The 17,778-nt window shown below is 33.0% G+C and overlaps 1 protein-coding gene across 1 annotated transcript; it reads left to right on the top strand.

Moving 5' to 3' along the window:
• The first annotated feature begins 14,178 nt into the window (after positions 1-14,178).
• Positions 14,179-15,018, top strand: LOC133178053 (uncharacterized). Its single transcript, XM_061312821.1, has one exon. It carries the CDS (start codon positions 14,179-14,181, stop codon positions 15,016-15,018), a length of 840 nt encoding a protein of 279 aa, XP_061168805.1.
• Positions 15,019-17,778: the final 2,760 nt, after the last annotated feature.

Below are 17,778 nucleotides of genomic sequence, written 5' to 3'. Positions count from 1 at the left end.
CAAGTCCTGGCGCTAGTCAATGGAGAGCTTTTAATCTAATATTAATTCAGAAGCAACCTCAGGTAGTGTAGATTTTATGTCCCCTGGGGTAGGGCAAGGCAACATTAGAAGACCAAATGTATGGGAAGAATTCTTGAAAAATCTACTTAAACCATGAGTAGTCAGAGAAGAATTTATATGATTTATAATGGCTCTGCTGTTCTGGAATTATATGAAAAAACTTGAATCTACACTACCTGAGGATGCTTTCATATTTCTCATGGTTTTATTCGATTTTTTCGATTCGAAAAAAAAAAATGAATCTACATTACCCGAGGATGCTTCTGTATTATTACATCATGAATCATGTCTTTTCTGTTCACGAGAAGACTGTTCAAGATTTTCACTTCATATTCCTTGTAAAACTTTGATCACTAATTGTGGTTCAAATTCCCAGGAATCGTGATTGAACAAACTTGAATCTTCACTTTCTGAGGATGCATCCATATAAATATGACTGATCATGCCTTTCTTATTATTGAGAAGAATTTAATGAGTTCTCCAATGTATTTCAATGTCAAAAATTTGATCGTCTTACCCTTGGGGTCAAAATTTGAACAAACTTAAATCTACACTACCTGAAAATGCTTCCATATAAATACTCGTAAGACAAACTATGGCTTTGCTGTTCTTGAGAAGAAGAATTTTAGAGATTTTTCCTATGTAAAACTTTGATCACCCATTGTGGCACCACCCTACCCCTGGGGATCATGATTTGATTAAGTCTGAATATGCACTACCTGAGGATGGTCCCACAATATATGACCAATCATGGTTTTGTTGTTCTTGAGAAGATTTTTAAAGATTTTTCCAATGTTTTTCTGTGTAAAAATTTGATCGCCCATTGTGGCCCTACCCTATCTCCGGGGGTCATGATTTGAACAAAATTGAATCTACACCACATAAGAATGCTTCCATATAAAAATGGCATATCAAAGCTTTGCTGTTCTTGAGATGAAGATTTTTTCAAGATTTCTCCTATGTTAAATCTAGATCGCCCATTGTGACCCCACCCTACCCCAAGGGGTCATGATTTAAATAAATTTATATCTACACCACCTGAGGATGATTCCACATAAATTTCATATTTTCTAGCCCAGTGGTTCTTGAGAAGAAGATTTTTAAAAGATACCATTTATTTTTCATTAATTTTTAATTATCTCCTCTTCGAAGAACGTGTGACTCTTCATTTGAACAAATTTGAATCCCCTTTAGTCAAGAATACTTTGTGGCAAGTTTGATTGAAATTGGTCAAGTCGTTCTTGAGAAGAAGTCGAACATGTGAATAGTTTATAGACGGACGCCGGACAAAATGTGATCAGAAAAGTTCACTTGAGCCTTCGGCTCAGGTGAGATAAAAAGTAATTCAATTAAAAAAAAGATGAGCATGCTCCGAGTAAGATCACTTTTTAATCCGAGGCAAGCTACTGACTAATAAGTTGATGTTACAGGAATTTCAACAACCCCTTTTAAAGTAAGATTTAACAAATTCCAAACTTAAGACCTTGTTTGTACATACAACCTAGCGTTGGGTCGTATTTTGTCTGACATGACTGATACCATTTGTTAGATCATTGCTTTTATGCTAAAGAACTGCGAACGATAGTATTGTTTTCCCGCCTACCTCCAAGTCAATTTTCAAAAGTGAAGATATTCGAATGATTTTTAATATTTATATTGATATTTATATGGATTTTCATAAAACATTACTTCTTTGGGAAAACAACGAGAGATAACTCTAAAATTTTGGTAAAACTCGTGTTTTTCACTATAGAAATCAACGGAAAACGGATATTTTTAAAACATCTTCCCCCCCCCCCCCCCCCGTGAAACAAAAATTCCTTTTTACGGGTAATATGGACTGTCAATTCACAAATCCATACCAAAGCTTTTTGTGTTTCAGCAATTTCCAAGTGCTTTACAACTGAAACATTATATTTTACTAATATATATGCTTAATTTTATATACATAAAACATAAGAAAAGATTTAAGAAACATTTATTCATATCCAAGACTATTTCAGAATATGGTAATGCTTTATAGCCCGATTTCAGTGGAAAATATCGTCTACCTCCCTTATTTCAAGAGCTGGAATTAGGGATATTTTACTATTTAGCACTGGAATTAAAATAATTAATCAATTACCATTGAACTGTTCTTTGTATTAAACAAAAATTTTATGGCCAAATTGTCATCAATATTGAATTAAATGGTTGTAAAATGTAGGCGGGAATCGGGAATTACCGTGGGTAGTTCTTTGACTAAGAAGTATTCCGTATACGTGATCAATACATAGGGTTCAAGGCGGTGAACAGGGGATGCTGATTAATTCGTCGTAAGGAAAGTATGGTCATTCAGCAAATGGAAACCATTTTTTTGACAAGTTTTACCCGACTGAACTTATAAATGAATTATGCTATTGCTAATAGTGAATGGCTGACGCCTGAAAATTATGTTTCACAATCAGAAGTTTACTTACCAATGAAAAAAAAATATTGGTGACTACTTGACACGCCACTCACTGGAATGTTCATATACTAGTATGTTAGCAAGTTTTGAGTGTCCCATATGATATTATTGAAAACGCGCTCATGTACGTGTCCATGGTTCAGAATTTCTTTATTTTCATAGGCACTCCAAAGCTTAGTTGTAAAAGAAATATATATCTACTATACTATAAACATAGCATAATAGATATATATATATTTTCAATTAAGTTGGGGAGTTTCTATGCTAATTTTCAAGATTTGGAAACACTTTTAAATCTAAATACATGTATTATAAAATTAATGTAATTTTTTATGTCGCCTGCAGAGTAGAGCGGCACTTAAGGATCACTTTACCCGGCGTCTGTGTGTCCGTCTGTCAGTTTCTTTCTGTCCGTCTGTCACACCTAATATATCTCGAGAACTGTAAGAGGTATGGATTTAATATTTTGCACATATATTGCTTGGTACTATGGCTTTTGTAAATTACATGGTTACCGACTTCGTGACCCTTGATCTTTGACCTACTTTTCAAAATAGTTCATAATGCCGATATACAGCATATTTTTGATATTGAAGAGGGAAATCTATGCTATTTAGCATGTGCACTGTTTGTCGTTGTTGGATTAATTGATTGATTGTATGTTGTTTTACGTCCCATTCGAGAATTTTTCACTCATATAGAGGCGTCACCATATACCGGTGAAGGACTTCAAATTTAGACCTTTATTCGGCACTCAGGGCCATTGAGCAGTGAGGGTTCTTTATCATGAGGGTTCAGGGGCCTCGGTTTTTAAAGGTCTCATCCGAAAGATCCGCAACTTGCACTTCAAAGTGCTGACCGCTTGGCGAAGGAACAGTTGCTACCCTTTTTGATCAACTTAGGTCAGTCGCGACCGTTATTCGAACACACGATATTCCGATCACGGAGCTACCGTGACGGCGAGGAAATAAAATGATAAATAGTTATTTCTAATAATTTCAGTTTAATCATTCAGTTGAGGCTTAAGTAACCATAATTTTTGATTGTCAGATTCTATTGCAGTCTTATACTATCCATAGATACCATATTTTCTTTGCAGGCAAATGCATGAACTATCGAGCTAATAGTAAATGAAAGCTGGCCACTCTTAAATTTAGGGAACCATATTATCTTTGATTGTCAGATTCTATCACAGTCTATCAGACACGAGCATATACATAACTTTTTTTCTAAACATAACATATTACAGTTGAAAATGTTCACTGAAAGACACCCCCCCCCCCCCCCACTTTTTATTGCAGTATAGTCATATAAGGGTAATGTAGTATCCATAGATATTTTTTCTTTGCAGGCAAATGCATGAACTATCATGCTAATAGTAAATAAAATCTGACCACTCTTAGATTTATTGTCCCCCACTTTCACTGAAAGTGGGGGATATTGATTTGGGTCTGTCTGTCCGTCCGTCCGTCTGTATTTCTGTCTGTCTGTAACACTTTCGTTTCCGCGCGATATCTCGAGAACCCTTTGAGCTTTTGCAATGAAATTTTGCATAGCAACTCCCTGTGGCCTAAAGAAGAACCCTATTGATATTGAGGTCAAAGGTCAAGGTCATAAATTCACAAATTTTGTCTGTTTTAACACTTTCGTTCCTGCGCGATATCTTAAGATTCCTTTGAGCTTTTGCAATGACATTTTACTTAACAACTTCCTTTGGCCTAAGAAAGACCCCTATTGATTTTGAGGTAAAAAGGTCAAAGTTCAAGGTCGTAAATTCATATATTCCGTCTGTGTGTAACACTTTTGTTTCCGGGCGATATCTCAAGAAGCTATTGAGCTTTTGCAATGAAATTTTATACCATAACTCAATCAATCACTTTATTCACTCAAACCATACAACATGGTACATGAGAGACATAAAGTTTTAAATCATATCTATTAAATCGTCAGAGGTACATACAACATATATATACATAAATAAATATTTTACAACTGCATGTAAAAGAATAGACATATAGTATTAATAGTATGTATGTATTCAATGCAAGGAAAAACACCAGGAGGACAATGAAGGGAAACAGACAGTCTCGAAGATTTTTTAAATAAATGTACAAGGTTTTCTTCAAGATTTTGAATTTGAATTTGCCATGAGTTCATAGAACTTTACAACATTTGGTCTACTGCAGTAACTACTATGTAAAAATTCTTACCTAATTCTAAAAAAGCTGTACATTCTAAAATGTAGTGGTATTCATCACCTATTTTTCCATTGTTACATAGTAAACATATTCTTTCCTTTAGTGGGGTGCCACACCATCTCCCTGTTTCTACAGGTAGATGATGATTTGAAGTACACATTTTCATCAGTTCATTTCTTTGTTTTGGGTGTAATTTTTTTTATATAGCTTTCAAATCCGAAATTGGTTTTAAAAATTCTGTAAACCTGGCCTTTAGAAGAACTATTTACATCATTTGATTAGTTCTGAATAAACTGGTCTTTTAAATTCTGATTTACTATAGCACTTATCCATTTAATATTGACCACACCTTGCTCGTGCCATATATATGAAAGTCCACAAATATTTAAAATCTTTTGGATACATTCAATCCATTGACAATTAATACTATCGTTACCTTGTTGTTTTTACATATACTAAGTACTTATATAATATTGACAATTTTAGGTTCTGTACATGTAAACATCTTTGACCAGTATGTATAATCATTCTTGTAAAAACATTAATATACATGGGGAATCGTCCTGTTTCTCCATAAGTCATGTAATTTGGTGTAGAGCTTTTTAAATTAAATATAGTTTTTAAAAATTTTAAATGAACACGTTCAATAACATCGAGATTTTCATAGCCCCATATCTCACACCCGTAAAGTAAAATGGGCGTGACTACTTTGTCAAACAAGTCAAGCTGACATTCAACCGGTAAATTAAATTGTCTAATTTTTCTTATCACCCCATACATTGCTTTCTGTGCTTGTTCACGTAAATGTTTCTTCGCTTTGCAGTATGAACCTGTTCTTGATAATATAATGCCTAAATACTTAAATTCTTTTACATTTTCAATAATTTCGGTAGTATAATAAAATTTCCTCTTTAACATTGCCCCTTTGGAGAAAACCAAGACTTTTGTCGTATCAACATTGACATTACGTTGCCACTCATGTACATAATACTTTGATATTAATTTAAAGCATTTTATAGTACAAAAGGGTTTACTGAGAGAAAGTTTCAAAAATGTAATTTACTAAGCAGTAATTAATTAACAAAAATTGCTTTGAAGTCTATGGGGACAAGAATTTTTTTTAAAAATTCAAATAATAATATCAATAAATATTGTGGTAGAAAGATGCATTAAACATTAGAAATAGAATGACAACTGAAAACGGTATTTTCACCAGATAAGTTTTTAAGATTGATTTTTTTTTATTAATTAAAAACAGATAACTCTTACCAAAATTCAAGATCATAAATTAGGACATATCCCACCCTTCCATGCTTATAGTACTAAATGGGAATTATGTCTAAATATACTGTGTATTCAACACCTACACATCTGATATGTATTCAATTTCATTGAATCTTTTGCAATTAGGGAAGGAATACCTTAATATAATAATAATTTAAATATTTCCAGTTTCCGCTATTTTAATTATCTAAATGTGCAAAAAATCAAAATAAAGTCTTCTTTCTTCTTCATAAGTTATTAGAAAGATTAACGTTTTAAAACTCCTCCCAATTAAATTAGTTTTAAAAATAGCGATTGTTAAGAAAATTTGATCTCATAATTATCTTTTAATTTCTATGAATGAAGTCTTAAACTTCCTCTCATAAAAATATATTTAAAAAATTTCCCTCTAAACGGTTTTGAATGGACAGTGTTAAACGATTAACCGTTGGGCTATCAACGTAATTTGAGTAAATATTACAGGTCCTAGCAAAGCTTCTGGGAAAATTAAAATCATTCACTTAAGTGATAGAGCCATTCAATCAAAAAAAAAAAAAAAAAAAAAAAAAAAAAAAAAAAAAAAAAGGAAAGTCAAGCAAATTGTGGGCCTAAAAAATTGTACCAAAGTTGCCTCTGTCGCGTATAGGAACCCTCCTCAATCTAGGACCTGTAATAAGGTGAACATTTACTCAATTTACGTTGATAGTCCAACGGTTAATCGTTTAACACTGTCCATTCAAAACCGTTTACTACATGTAGAAATCTATGGTTAGCAGAGTAGAACCATGCAACAAGTAAAGATTATACATAGTTTTATTAAGAGTACGTATTTGAACAAACACCAAACGAACGTTTATATGCAATAAGAAAATATATGAAATGCCGGGTAATCCGTAGAACAACGAGTGAGTCATGATACAAGTGCATTTTGGTTAACATTGAAAGCAACGACACGATGTCTGAACAAGATAAAAATTATGAAAATATACTAATATAGTAAACTGAAAGCTTACAAGGGAAAAGGATAGTGAATGTCAAACCCTTATTACATAATAGATCAAATAAAGGATATTTATAAACCTCCTCTCTGCATGTGGATAATTTAGGGCATTAGCCGCACATCTATTTTTCATAACGATACAACAAATAATATCCAACTTAGATTTCAAGCCGACATATGTTCCTTGCATGTTAGTAAGCATATAAATATTGTTTTCCAAGCATATAAAATTAAATGTGCAACATATAACGCAATGAACAAATTGTGAACAGGGAAGCAGTATTTTCTGTTGTTTGAAGTTATCGCCCTTATAATTTTAAATTGCATTCATTTTTTGCAAAAATAAACAAATTTGCCAAATCCAATTTAAAGTAAAAAGATCAAGAATAAATATTTTATAATTTTTTTTCTACTAACGGTAAGAATTTTGTCTTTATTCTGGAATAAGTATTTTTTCCATTAAATTTATTGTAAATAACTTTGAAACATCTATGTATTATGCATATATAATAGTTTTTTTTTCACAAGGGCTAATAGTAAATGAGGCAGACGGTGAAAAAAAATAAAGAGAGAGAGAGAGAGTGGGGAGAGAGAGAGAGTGAGAGAGAGTGGGGGAGAGAGAGGGTGGAGAGGGGGAAAGAGAGGAAGGGAGAGAAGAGAGAGGGTGGTTAGAGGGGGAGATAGAGAAAGTGGGGAGGAACAGGTTGGGGAGAGAAAGAGAGTGGAGGGAGAGGGGGAGAGAGAAAGTGGATGGAGAGAAGGGGAGAGAGTGGGGGAGAAGGAGGGGAGAGAGTGGGGGAGAAGGAGGGGAGAGAGAGGAAGTGGGAAAGGAGAGAATTAGGGGGAGAGAGAGGTGTGGAGAAGGAGTGGGGAGAGGGAGGGAGAAGGACAGATGATGATAGACTTGTTAAGATTTTCTATCCCTAAAAAGGACCCAATTCTCCATCTTTAAATTTCCATTACGTATATAATACTTTGATATTTATTCAAAGCATTTTACAGTAGAAAAGGATTTACCAAGAGTTTCAAAAATGTAATTAACTAAGCAGTAATTAATTAACAGAAATTGCATTGACGTCTATGGAGACAAGCGATTTTTTAAAAATAAAAATTCAAATAATAAGAATATCAATAAATACTGTGGTGGAAAGATACATTAAATCATTAGAAATAGAATGACAATTGAAAACAATTTTTTTACCGTATAGATTTTTTGAAATCGATTTTCATTATTTAAAAAAAGAGGGAGATAATTCTTCAACAAAGGTCAAGGTCATAAATTAGGACACGTTCCATTCTTACATGCTAATAGTAATAAATGGGAATTATGTCTAAATAAACTGAGTATTCCACCGGTACATATCTGTTATGTATTCAAATTCATAGAATCTGAGGCTATTGGGGATGGAATACCTTAAACACCTCTTTCTTTGTAAAAATCCTCATTTTGTGAAGGCTTTGTTGACACTAGCAAACAACAAAAGACACTGGTAAAAGTTTTGAGCTAATCACGTTTTGTGCCTCTGATGTCGAAGGTCAGAGGCATATTGATTCAGTCCTGTGCGATATTTTTGAGATTTATATATTTCACATATTTAATCCTCCCTATATTTTTATGAGAGGAAGTTTAAGACTTCATTCATAGAAATTAAAAGATAATTATGGGAAGAGTTTTAAAACGTTTAAAATCTTTCTAATAACTTATGAAGAAGAAAGAAGATTTTATTTTGATTTTTTGCACATTTAGATAATTAAAACTGTGGAAACTGAAGATTTTAAAGTTATTATTATTAAGATATTCCATCCCTAATAGCAAAAGATTCAATGAAATTGAATACATATCAGATGTGTAGGTGTTGAATACTCAGTATATTTAGACATAATTCCCATTTAGTACTACGAGGGGTTATCAAAAAGTTCGTGGACTAGCGTCATAAAATTAAAACTGCTTAAGATACATCAATGAATTTTTAAACAATAAATAAGCATCTTCTTTTCTATCCGTAAAATAAACTATAAATCATAAGTTTTATTTTTGAGTGAATCGTAAAAGTTTTTGTAAGCAATGGTATGTCAAGGCGGCGCAACCTCGAACAAGACGTATTTTCTACCTGAGTGTAACTGAGAAAAACTCTTCTAATATGAGCATTTGTCATCCAAAATTCCCATCAATTCACTCATGTGATATGGCATACTTTTTCCGTAAAAGTTGCAATTTTTACCTGATTCTCTATATTCTATGAAATTTTATCGTAAATTTTATAGGGAATGTCCAAACAATATAGGGGTTAAAAATGACGTCGAAAGGGGGTAGGGTGTCATTTTACAACATTCTATAAAGTTTCAGCCTCTGGAAAACCTGACATAGACCTAGAAAATGTTTAAACAGGCTTCAGAGAAATAAAATACATCCAGAGTACTTGTGTTTAAATACCAAGACAGATTCAGCAAAAAAAGAGACATTGGGTTAATGTCGATTTGAAGTCGGGGTGTCCAAAGTCAGTCACGTCGAAAAGTGACGTTGATCATTGGTTGACATTGAACACCGGCAAGAAAATTATGTGGCAAAATCAAGCGAGGATTTTTTCCTATGTATAGATTTAATAATTACAATATTAATGCATTGAAATCAGGTGTTCATGACATTGTAAAGTCATATAAACAAGACGGATTTAGGTCTTTACTTTCTCAAGAGAATCTCATCAAGATAAGTGTATTGAGGCAGAGGGAGCGGGCATGGAGAAATAATGACGTTGTCGGACGTCATAAAAATAAACGGCGACAGCGCCGGGTGATCATATAATGCTCTTTTTATTTGGAAAATTATCAACATATCAAGCTGAAATTTTCAACACTTCTTAAACTTTTGTTGTTTTATGTTCCCTACAAATTTTGTAATCAACAACTACATAGTATTAATTTTATCGCATCAGTCCACGAACTTTTTGATAACCCCTCGTATATATATCTATTATGTTATGTTTATAGTATAGTTGATATATATTTCTTTTACAACTAAGCTTTGGAGTGCCTATGAAAATTAGGAGTTTCTGAACCATGGACACGTACATGAGTGCGTTTTCAATAATATCATATGGGACACTTAAAACATTGTTATCCCACTGTGGAACGTGGAGACCGGTCCTTTGGATGAGACCGTATAAACCGAGGTCCCGTGTCGCAGTAGGTGCTGGCACGAAAAAGACCCCTCACTGCTCAATGGCCGTAAGTGCCGAGTATAGGACAAAATTTGCAGCTCTCCACCGGCAAGTGGTGGCGTCTCCATATGAGTGAAAAATTCTCGAGAGGGACGCTAAACATACAAACAAACAAAACATTGTTAACATACTAGTATACGAACATTCCAGTGAGTGGCGTGTCAAGTAGTCACCAATATTTTTTTTCATTGTTAAGTAAACTTCTGATTGTGAAACATAATTTTTCAGGCGTTAGCCACTCACTATTAGCAATAGCATAATTCATTTATAAGTTCAGTCGGGTAAAACTTGTCAAAAAATGGTTTCCATTTGCTGAATGAACATACTTTCCTTACGACGAATTAATCAGCATTCTCGAGTGAAAACTTCAAATGATAGATCTTGTTATTCTTTGATGAATTGGTTGTCAATTCGGTTAATTAGTTGACTAAGGTGTGAAACCATACGATATCGCAGAATTTGCCATTTACCAGTATTGCTTGCTCATTGCATATAGCATATAAATTCCTTATCTTTGTTAAGGTAAAGAGACACGTAGAAAGAAGTTGTTAATTAGTTAAAATTTCTACGTATCTTTTGCATGCAAAAACAATTTCCATAGGTAAAATCGCAAGGTAAATATTAGTTACCTTGACCATAAATTAGGTCAAGATATTTTCAGCTACATGTATGTGAAGTAAGAAAGCCTTAACACAAACCGTTCAAAAGTAATGGCCAAGGTTAAAGATTTTCAAAAGAAAGTCAAACTCCTAGGTCAATGACGAAGGATCAAAGTGATTGGTATCCAAAGGAAGGGCCCCCGGGCTTGTCACAAGGAATAGACATGTTGAACATGGCCGTAGTAATCCGGGGGCACGGGGGCCTTCCTTCTTAAGGAAGGTCTTGTCACAAGGAATACACATGTGAAGTTTGAAAGCCCAAGCACCAACTGTTCAAAAGTTATAGCCAAGGTTAAAGTCATAAAATTTTGCAAAAGTGGGTCAAACTCCAAGGCCAAGGTCAAAGAGTCAAATATGATGGTATTTAAAGAAAGGTCTTGTCACAAGGAATACACATATGAAATATGAAAGTCATAGCTCCAACCAATCAAAAGTTATGGGTAAGAATAAAGTTTTTGCGGACAAACAGACAGACTGACAGACGGACGGACGGACAGGACAAAAACTATATCCCCCCGAATCTTCGATACAGGGCCAGAAAAAAAAACAACCAAACAATAGTGAAGTCGCTCAAACTCTATTCAGTGTAGAGGAATACTAAATAAAACAGTTTCCTTTATTAATCATAAAAACTATATTGCTTGTGGAACCACATAGGTCCATCTAATTAGAATCATTTGTAAACACAACATGTTTGACTGACGTTTTTAGCTCTCTTTTAATGCCAAATCATTACGAATATTTTGACAATTATAAATTTAAAAAGATATATTCATAAACATAATTATAAGGACTTAATAATTAATATTTCCGTTGGTCACAAATAGTTTTTAGGTGACATGAAAGCGATCTTTAATGAGCCAAGGTCACGATCTAAGTTATTGCACAGAGGAATTTTAATTCACTGCATAATTTAAAGCTTCTTCATCAACGGATTGTTGATTTTGTCATTCACTCATAATTAGACAATAACCACATGTTTAATAATTGATTGGCATTATTTTACATTACTTACGTATTACTTACGTGAAAACTCCGAAATCTACGAAAACCTTTTGGGATCAATCTGTGGAGAAATTTTTTTAAAAGGCCTTATTACGCCTTTCCAAAAGGAGATATCATGCCTTTCCAAAAGGCTTTCAAAAGGCCTTATTACGCATATGTTTTGACACTTTGATAATTATTAAAACAAATCGCTTATATTTTAAACTGTTTAAGGACATTATGATAGCCAGAGCAATCAATAATTGAATAAACAGTATCTAATTGTAAACAATTTCACAAGCACCTGACGTGTGAGATTAACCCCCCCCCCCCTTTCAATTATTTCATAATAAGCTCACAAAAATATCGGCTGGCAAATTTTTAATGCTTACTAAAATAAAAACTGACTGCATGTACAACCCAATTTATGAATTCGATTGACGGGTAAATCACACATTTTGGAATTAGGTTTCCTTATTTATTTAATATAGTCATGCTATTCACGCGTTACGTTGCATTAATGTTGATGTTACTTTTTAAATAGATTTAAGTAAAAATGTTTTTTAATTATAAAAACGCCATGTACCAGTGAAGTTTGAAATAAAATTTTACTTTCAGAAATAAATATTAAATCAAATAAAAGTTTTAATTTTTTGTGATACCTATCCGATTCTCAAAATCGCCTATGAAATAGTAATAAATCAAATGACTTAAGATTATACTTTCTATTTATATCAATATAAATATATATATATATATATATATATATATATATATATATATATATATATATATATATATATATATATATATATATATATATATATATATATATATATATTATAAACATATCATTCCTATCAACGTTCATCTCCCACGCGGGAGACAAGCCTCTGGATGACGTCGCACACTTCCACGTACACTGATCCGCCTTTAAAATATTGAAAGTAGTCATAATACAGATTTTTACTGATAAATTAAAAATATGTCGTAAAGACAACCGAATTAAATAAGAAAGCATTTTATTGTTTAAATATTGCACAATCCTTGACAATTTCATAATTGTGACGTCATTGGTGCTTTACTTCTGAGTGGTGTGAACAATATAAATTTCTGCAACACGAAAGTAATCGTAAACAATTGCACCTCCATAAAAATTATTAAAAGCAAACAATAAATCATTCCTGTAATTGCATCAGTTGTGTCTCTCGTGAAAAAATGCATTTGGAAAAAAAATAATGAGTCAATCTTGATCAAATCATTTCCAAAACAAACAAATACATCATATTTTCTACCTGAGATTCGTCCATCAAGCTAATCAATCAAAACAAAACTCTGCAAATGAGACTTTTGGAATTGAACATGTGTGAACTTAGAACGATTCGTTTAATAACCTATTTGATGTACTTATGTATGAAGGTAAGTACTCACACTTATCACAGCTTTTATGGCTTTGTCAACCAAACGAAAGACAGCTCGTCGTATAGGGTAGAGATCATCTTCAAGGCTGAATGCCTGTTGTTAACCAAAGATGAAGCTTATAAAATCAGTAAAAATACTGCAAAAGAAACACCAAACAAGGGAAAAAACCAGATTCATGCGCGTAAAAGATAATTCTTACAATGCTTATCAGAAACACTGACATTCTCAAAATATCCTTACTCACTCAAAACTTTCCTGTCTCAAAAAATATATCCTCATATTCTCATGTTTAAAATCCAATTATCTTGAAATTAACTACCCTTGTGTAACACTTACCGAAACCCCAGTCTGGACATCAATCCCACTGACGCAATGTAAGAGCAGTTCTATACATAATTCAAATCATTTTATTTACATGTAATGAAATACACATTTCTTACAATTTTATATCATCGTTTATTATTTCAGATTTTTAAAAAAAAAATGAAAAGAGTCAAAAAAAAAAAAGAAGACAAATTTTCAAGCAAAATATAGAGGTCAAGAGTACTTTGGTATGTTATATGATCAATATCGGATAATATTTTTAACATAATTTTCATTGTTAAATCTTCACAAAAGTGACAGATCCATGAACAGTAAATTACGTTAAGCATTACTAATTCAACCTACAATTCGTACTATAAAACGCATCAAAGGGCAGATATTTACCGTACTTTGTCAAAATATCACACCCACCTAAATCTTTCAACTGATGTTTTTAACATTCATACCAGAAGTTACAAATTCATAAGTAAGTATCTACCACATAGAATTACAGCTGTAAGCCACACCTCAGGGTCATAATCTGCCATCTACATCTACCAAAGGACTACAGCTGTACAGCAGATCTCATGGTTAAAATCTGCAATGTAACGAAGGACAAGAGATGCACACCAAACCTCAGGGTCATAATCTGCCATCTACCAAAGGACTACAGCTGAACACACCTCGAGGTCATAGTCTCATATCTACCAAAGGACTACAGCTGAACACACCTCAGGGTCATAATCTCCCATCTGCCAAAGGACTACAGCTGAACACACCTCAGGGTCATAATCTCCCATCTGCCAAAGGACTACAGCTGAACACACCTCAGGGTCATAATCTCCCATCTACCAAAGGACTACAGCTGAACAGACCTCAGGGTCATAATCTCCCATCTACCAAAGGACTACAGCTGAACACACCTCAGGGCCATAATCTCCCATCTACCAAAGGACTACAGCTGAACACATCTCAAGGTCATAATCTCCCATCTACCAAAGGACTACAGCTGAACACACCTCAAGGTCATAATCTCACATCTATCAAAGGACTACAGCTGAACACACCTCAAGGTCATAATCTCCCATCTACCAAAGGACTACAGCTGAACACACCTCAGGGTCATAATCTCACATCTATCAAAGGACTACAGCTGAACACACCTCAAGGTCATAATCTCTCATCTACCAAAAGACTACAGCTGAACACACCTCAGGGTCATAATCTCACATCTATCAAAGGACTACAGCTGAACACACCTCAAGGTCATAATCTCTCATCTACCAAAAGACTACAGCTGAACACACCTCAGGGTCATAATCTACCAAAGGACTACACCCTATACACCTCACCTCAGGGTCATAATCTACCAAAAGACTATACCCTATACACCTCACCTCAGGGTCATAATCTCCCTTATACCAAAGAACTACACCCTATACACCTCACCTCAGGGTCATAATCTGGCATCTACCAAAGGACTACAGCTGAACACACCTCAGGGTCATAATCTGCTACCTACCAAGGAACTACAGCTGCAAGCCACACCTCAGGGTCATAATCTGCCATATACCAAAGGACTACAGATGAACACACCGCGGAGTCATTATCTGCCATCTTCCAAAGCTGTGCACCACACCCCAGAGTCATAATCTGCCATCTACCAAAGTACTACAGCTGGACACCACACCTCATGGTCATAATCTGTCTTCTACCAAAGAGCTACACCTGTACACTTCACTTCAAGGTCATAATCTGCCATCTACCAAAGGACTTCTGCTGTACTTTACACCTCAAAGTCATAATCTGCCATCTACCAAAGGATTACAGCTGTACACTTCACCTCATGGTCATAATCTCCCATCTATCAAAGGACTACAACTGCACGCCACATATAATGGTCATAGTATGCTTTGGTCCCACAACTTTTAGAAATTTTTACAAAATTCACATTAGGGTGAATTAAAAAAAAATGACCAAACGCATATTTATCAACCCACACTAAAAATACAGGCAATGAAAATAGATTTCTATGTCTCAGCATATGTCTTTAGATAGTGTCTAAATACCTGCCAAATATCTCGTTGATATCTCGATTAACAAAAAAGTTATGCCCAAAAATGATGCTAAAATTGTCAGGAGTGCAACACCTTTTTGTGACATTTTGAAATTTCAATATTTTTTAGAGATCTGTGAAATAAAAAAACAATGCTTCATGTTAAAAATAAAGACTTTCCTGATAATATTCAAAGTATTGAGCTTTAAATGTGGACTGTCATAACTTTTGTTTAATCAAGTTGTGGTCATGGCTGATGTTTAAAAAAAGGTTATACCATGTCAGGAGTGCAACAGAAAAAATGTAGTGTTGCCAATAAAACATCAGCTGTAAAATTCTGATAGAAAATTAAGACAAAATAGAATTTTGGAAGTGTAAAATACTAACTGATATACATTTTAAAACTTGAAAATGTTATATAAATCACAAGCAGCATTAATGAGAGTCAAGTATATGTGCATACCCAAAATTGTCAGGAGTGCAACATTTGATGTTTTGCTCCCAAGCATGAAAAAACTATTATCATTATATGATTTTCTGATTTTTATTTTGGAAAATAAAGACACAAAGAACATTTTTACCAAATAGATTGATCAATTACAGGATCTGTCTGTGCTTCAGATCCATATTTCTATGGTCAGGAGTGCAACACATTTTTTTTAAAGATTCAAGTTGTGTGTCGAAAAGACTTCTATTCATGCTTAGAAGTATTCATTAATTAATAATGATCTTTTTGTATAATTTAATGCTAAATTATTGATAGTTTTATTAATAAAAATCCTTCCTTTTTCAATTTTATCAATTAAGATGTGTTTTTATCTTTTTTATGATTTTTTTAATGAACGTTAAAAATAAACACACTAAAACATTGTCATTAAATTCAAGTAATTCCTCCTCAACTTCACTGAAACAACAGAACAAGTTCTTATGTAATTTTCACTTCACAATTCTACTTTAAAGGCCCCAATGCTTTTGGTCAGGAGTGCAACAAATATGTTAGAATTATAAATCATACAATAAGAATAAAAATAAAGAAAAAGTGATGAGTAGAATTGTCTGGTGGGTTACTGTGTTTGTTCTCTAAAGGAAAATATGCTTTAAAATATATTTTATCTTTTAAATATACATTTAAGCTAGTTTTTTGGTATAAAATAGAGTATAATTCCAGATAAAATGCAAATTTTAAATACTTTTATCTGTTTTAATTATGAAGTATTGGACTATAAATATTGCACAATTTCATTATCACTTGATGTTGCCAACACTTTATGAATTTTTTTTTGTTCTATGGTTTTAATTTTCAATTTTACTGCAGTCAGGAGTGCAACAAAACTGCTTTATAAATACCAATGCTTTTTAACTATCTTTACTAAAAAATAAGTTGAAAAAAATGCTTGATACTATTTGATGTTCAAAACACTATGTCTATTAACAAATTACAGAAATTTTACAGTCAATTCAGGGAATAGTTTTCATCATTTCACATATATTTTGAATAAAATTTATTTATATTACACTTTGCAAATAATCATGTTTTAAGGTCTTCAAAATATGAAAAACCTGCTGTAAACGATGAAAAAAATCAACACGACAAATTGATTTACAAAGTAAGAATGGGTTATTGTGTGTTATAATTTTTAAAACAATTTTAAATAAAATACATATCAGATGTCAGGAGTGCAACACAATAATGTAACATAGGGTCACTTCAAAATCTTGTATTTTTTGTAAGAGAACTCGTTTATAACAATTCTTTTTAGGCTTAGATTTAAAGAATTGACTTGAACGGACAAAAAAGTGAATTTTGTGGAATTTTATTGCTTCATATTTTTTTCATATTAAAACTTTTCGAACCAGAATTGAAAAAATAATGTAAAATAACAATCAAAAAGCCAATTTTTTGTCACATGTACAAGAGAAGATACTCATTCAAGGTCAAGATTTAATCATTTATACCCCTTTTACCATTTTTAAGGATAAAAAACTATAATTTCTTGTGATTATGTATTTTAGAAAGTCTTTAAGGTGTAATGATATTTTCTTTTTTCAAAAGAAATTTTACTAATAAAAATACTGAAACTTTTTAATCCAATTGTCTATTCTGTTGCCACTTCAGGATTTTAAACTAGAAAGCATGTGCAATATGATGATACAAGTGAAAAATAT

This window comes from Saccostrea echinata, unplaced genomic scaffold, assembly GCF_033153115.1.
Source record: "Saccostrea echinata isolate AGI-Se365-2 ecotype Australia unplaced genomic scaffold, CSIRO_AGI_Sech_v1 ptg000002l, whole genome shotgun sequence".
Lineage (NCBI taxonomy): Eukaryota > Metazoa > Mollusca > Bivalvia > Ostreida > Ostreidae > Saccostrea > Saccostrea echinata.
The sequence above is the reverse complement of the archived record's forward strand: the minus strand, read 5'-3'. Positions and strand labels throughout refer to the sequence as shown.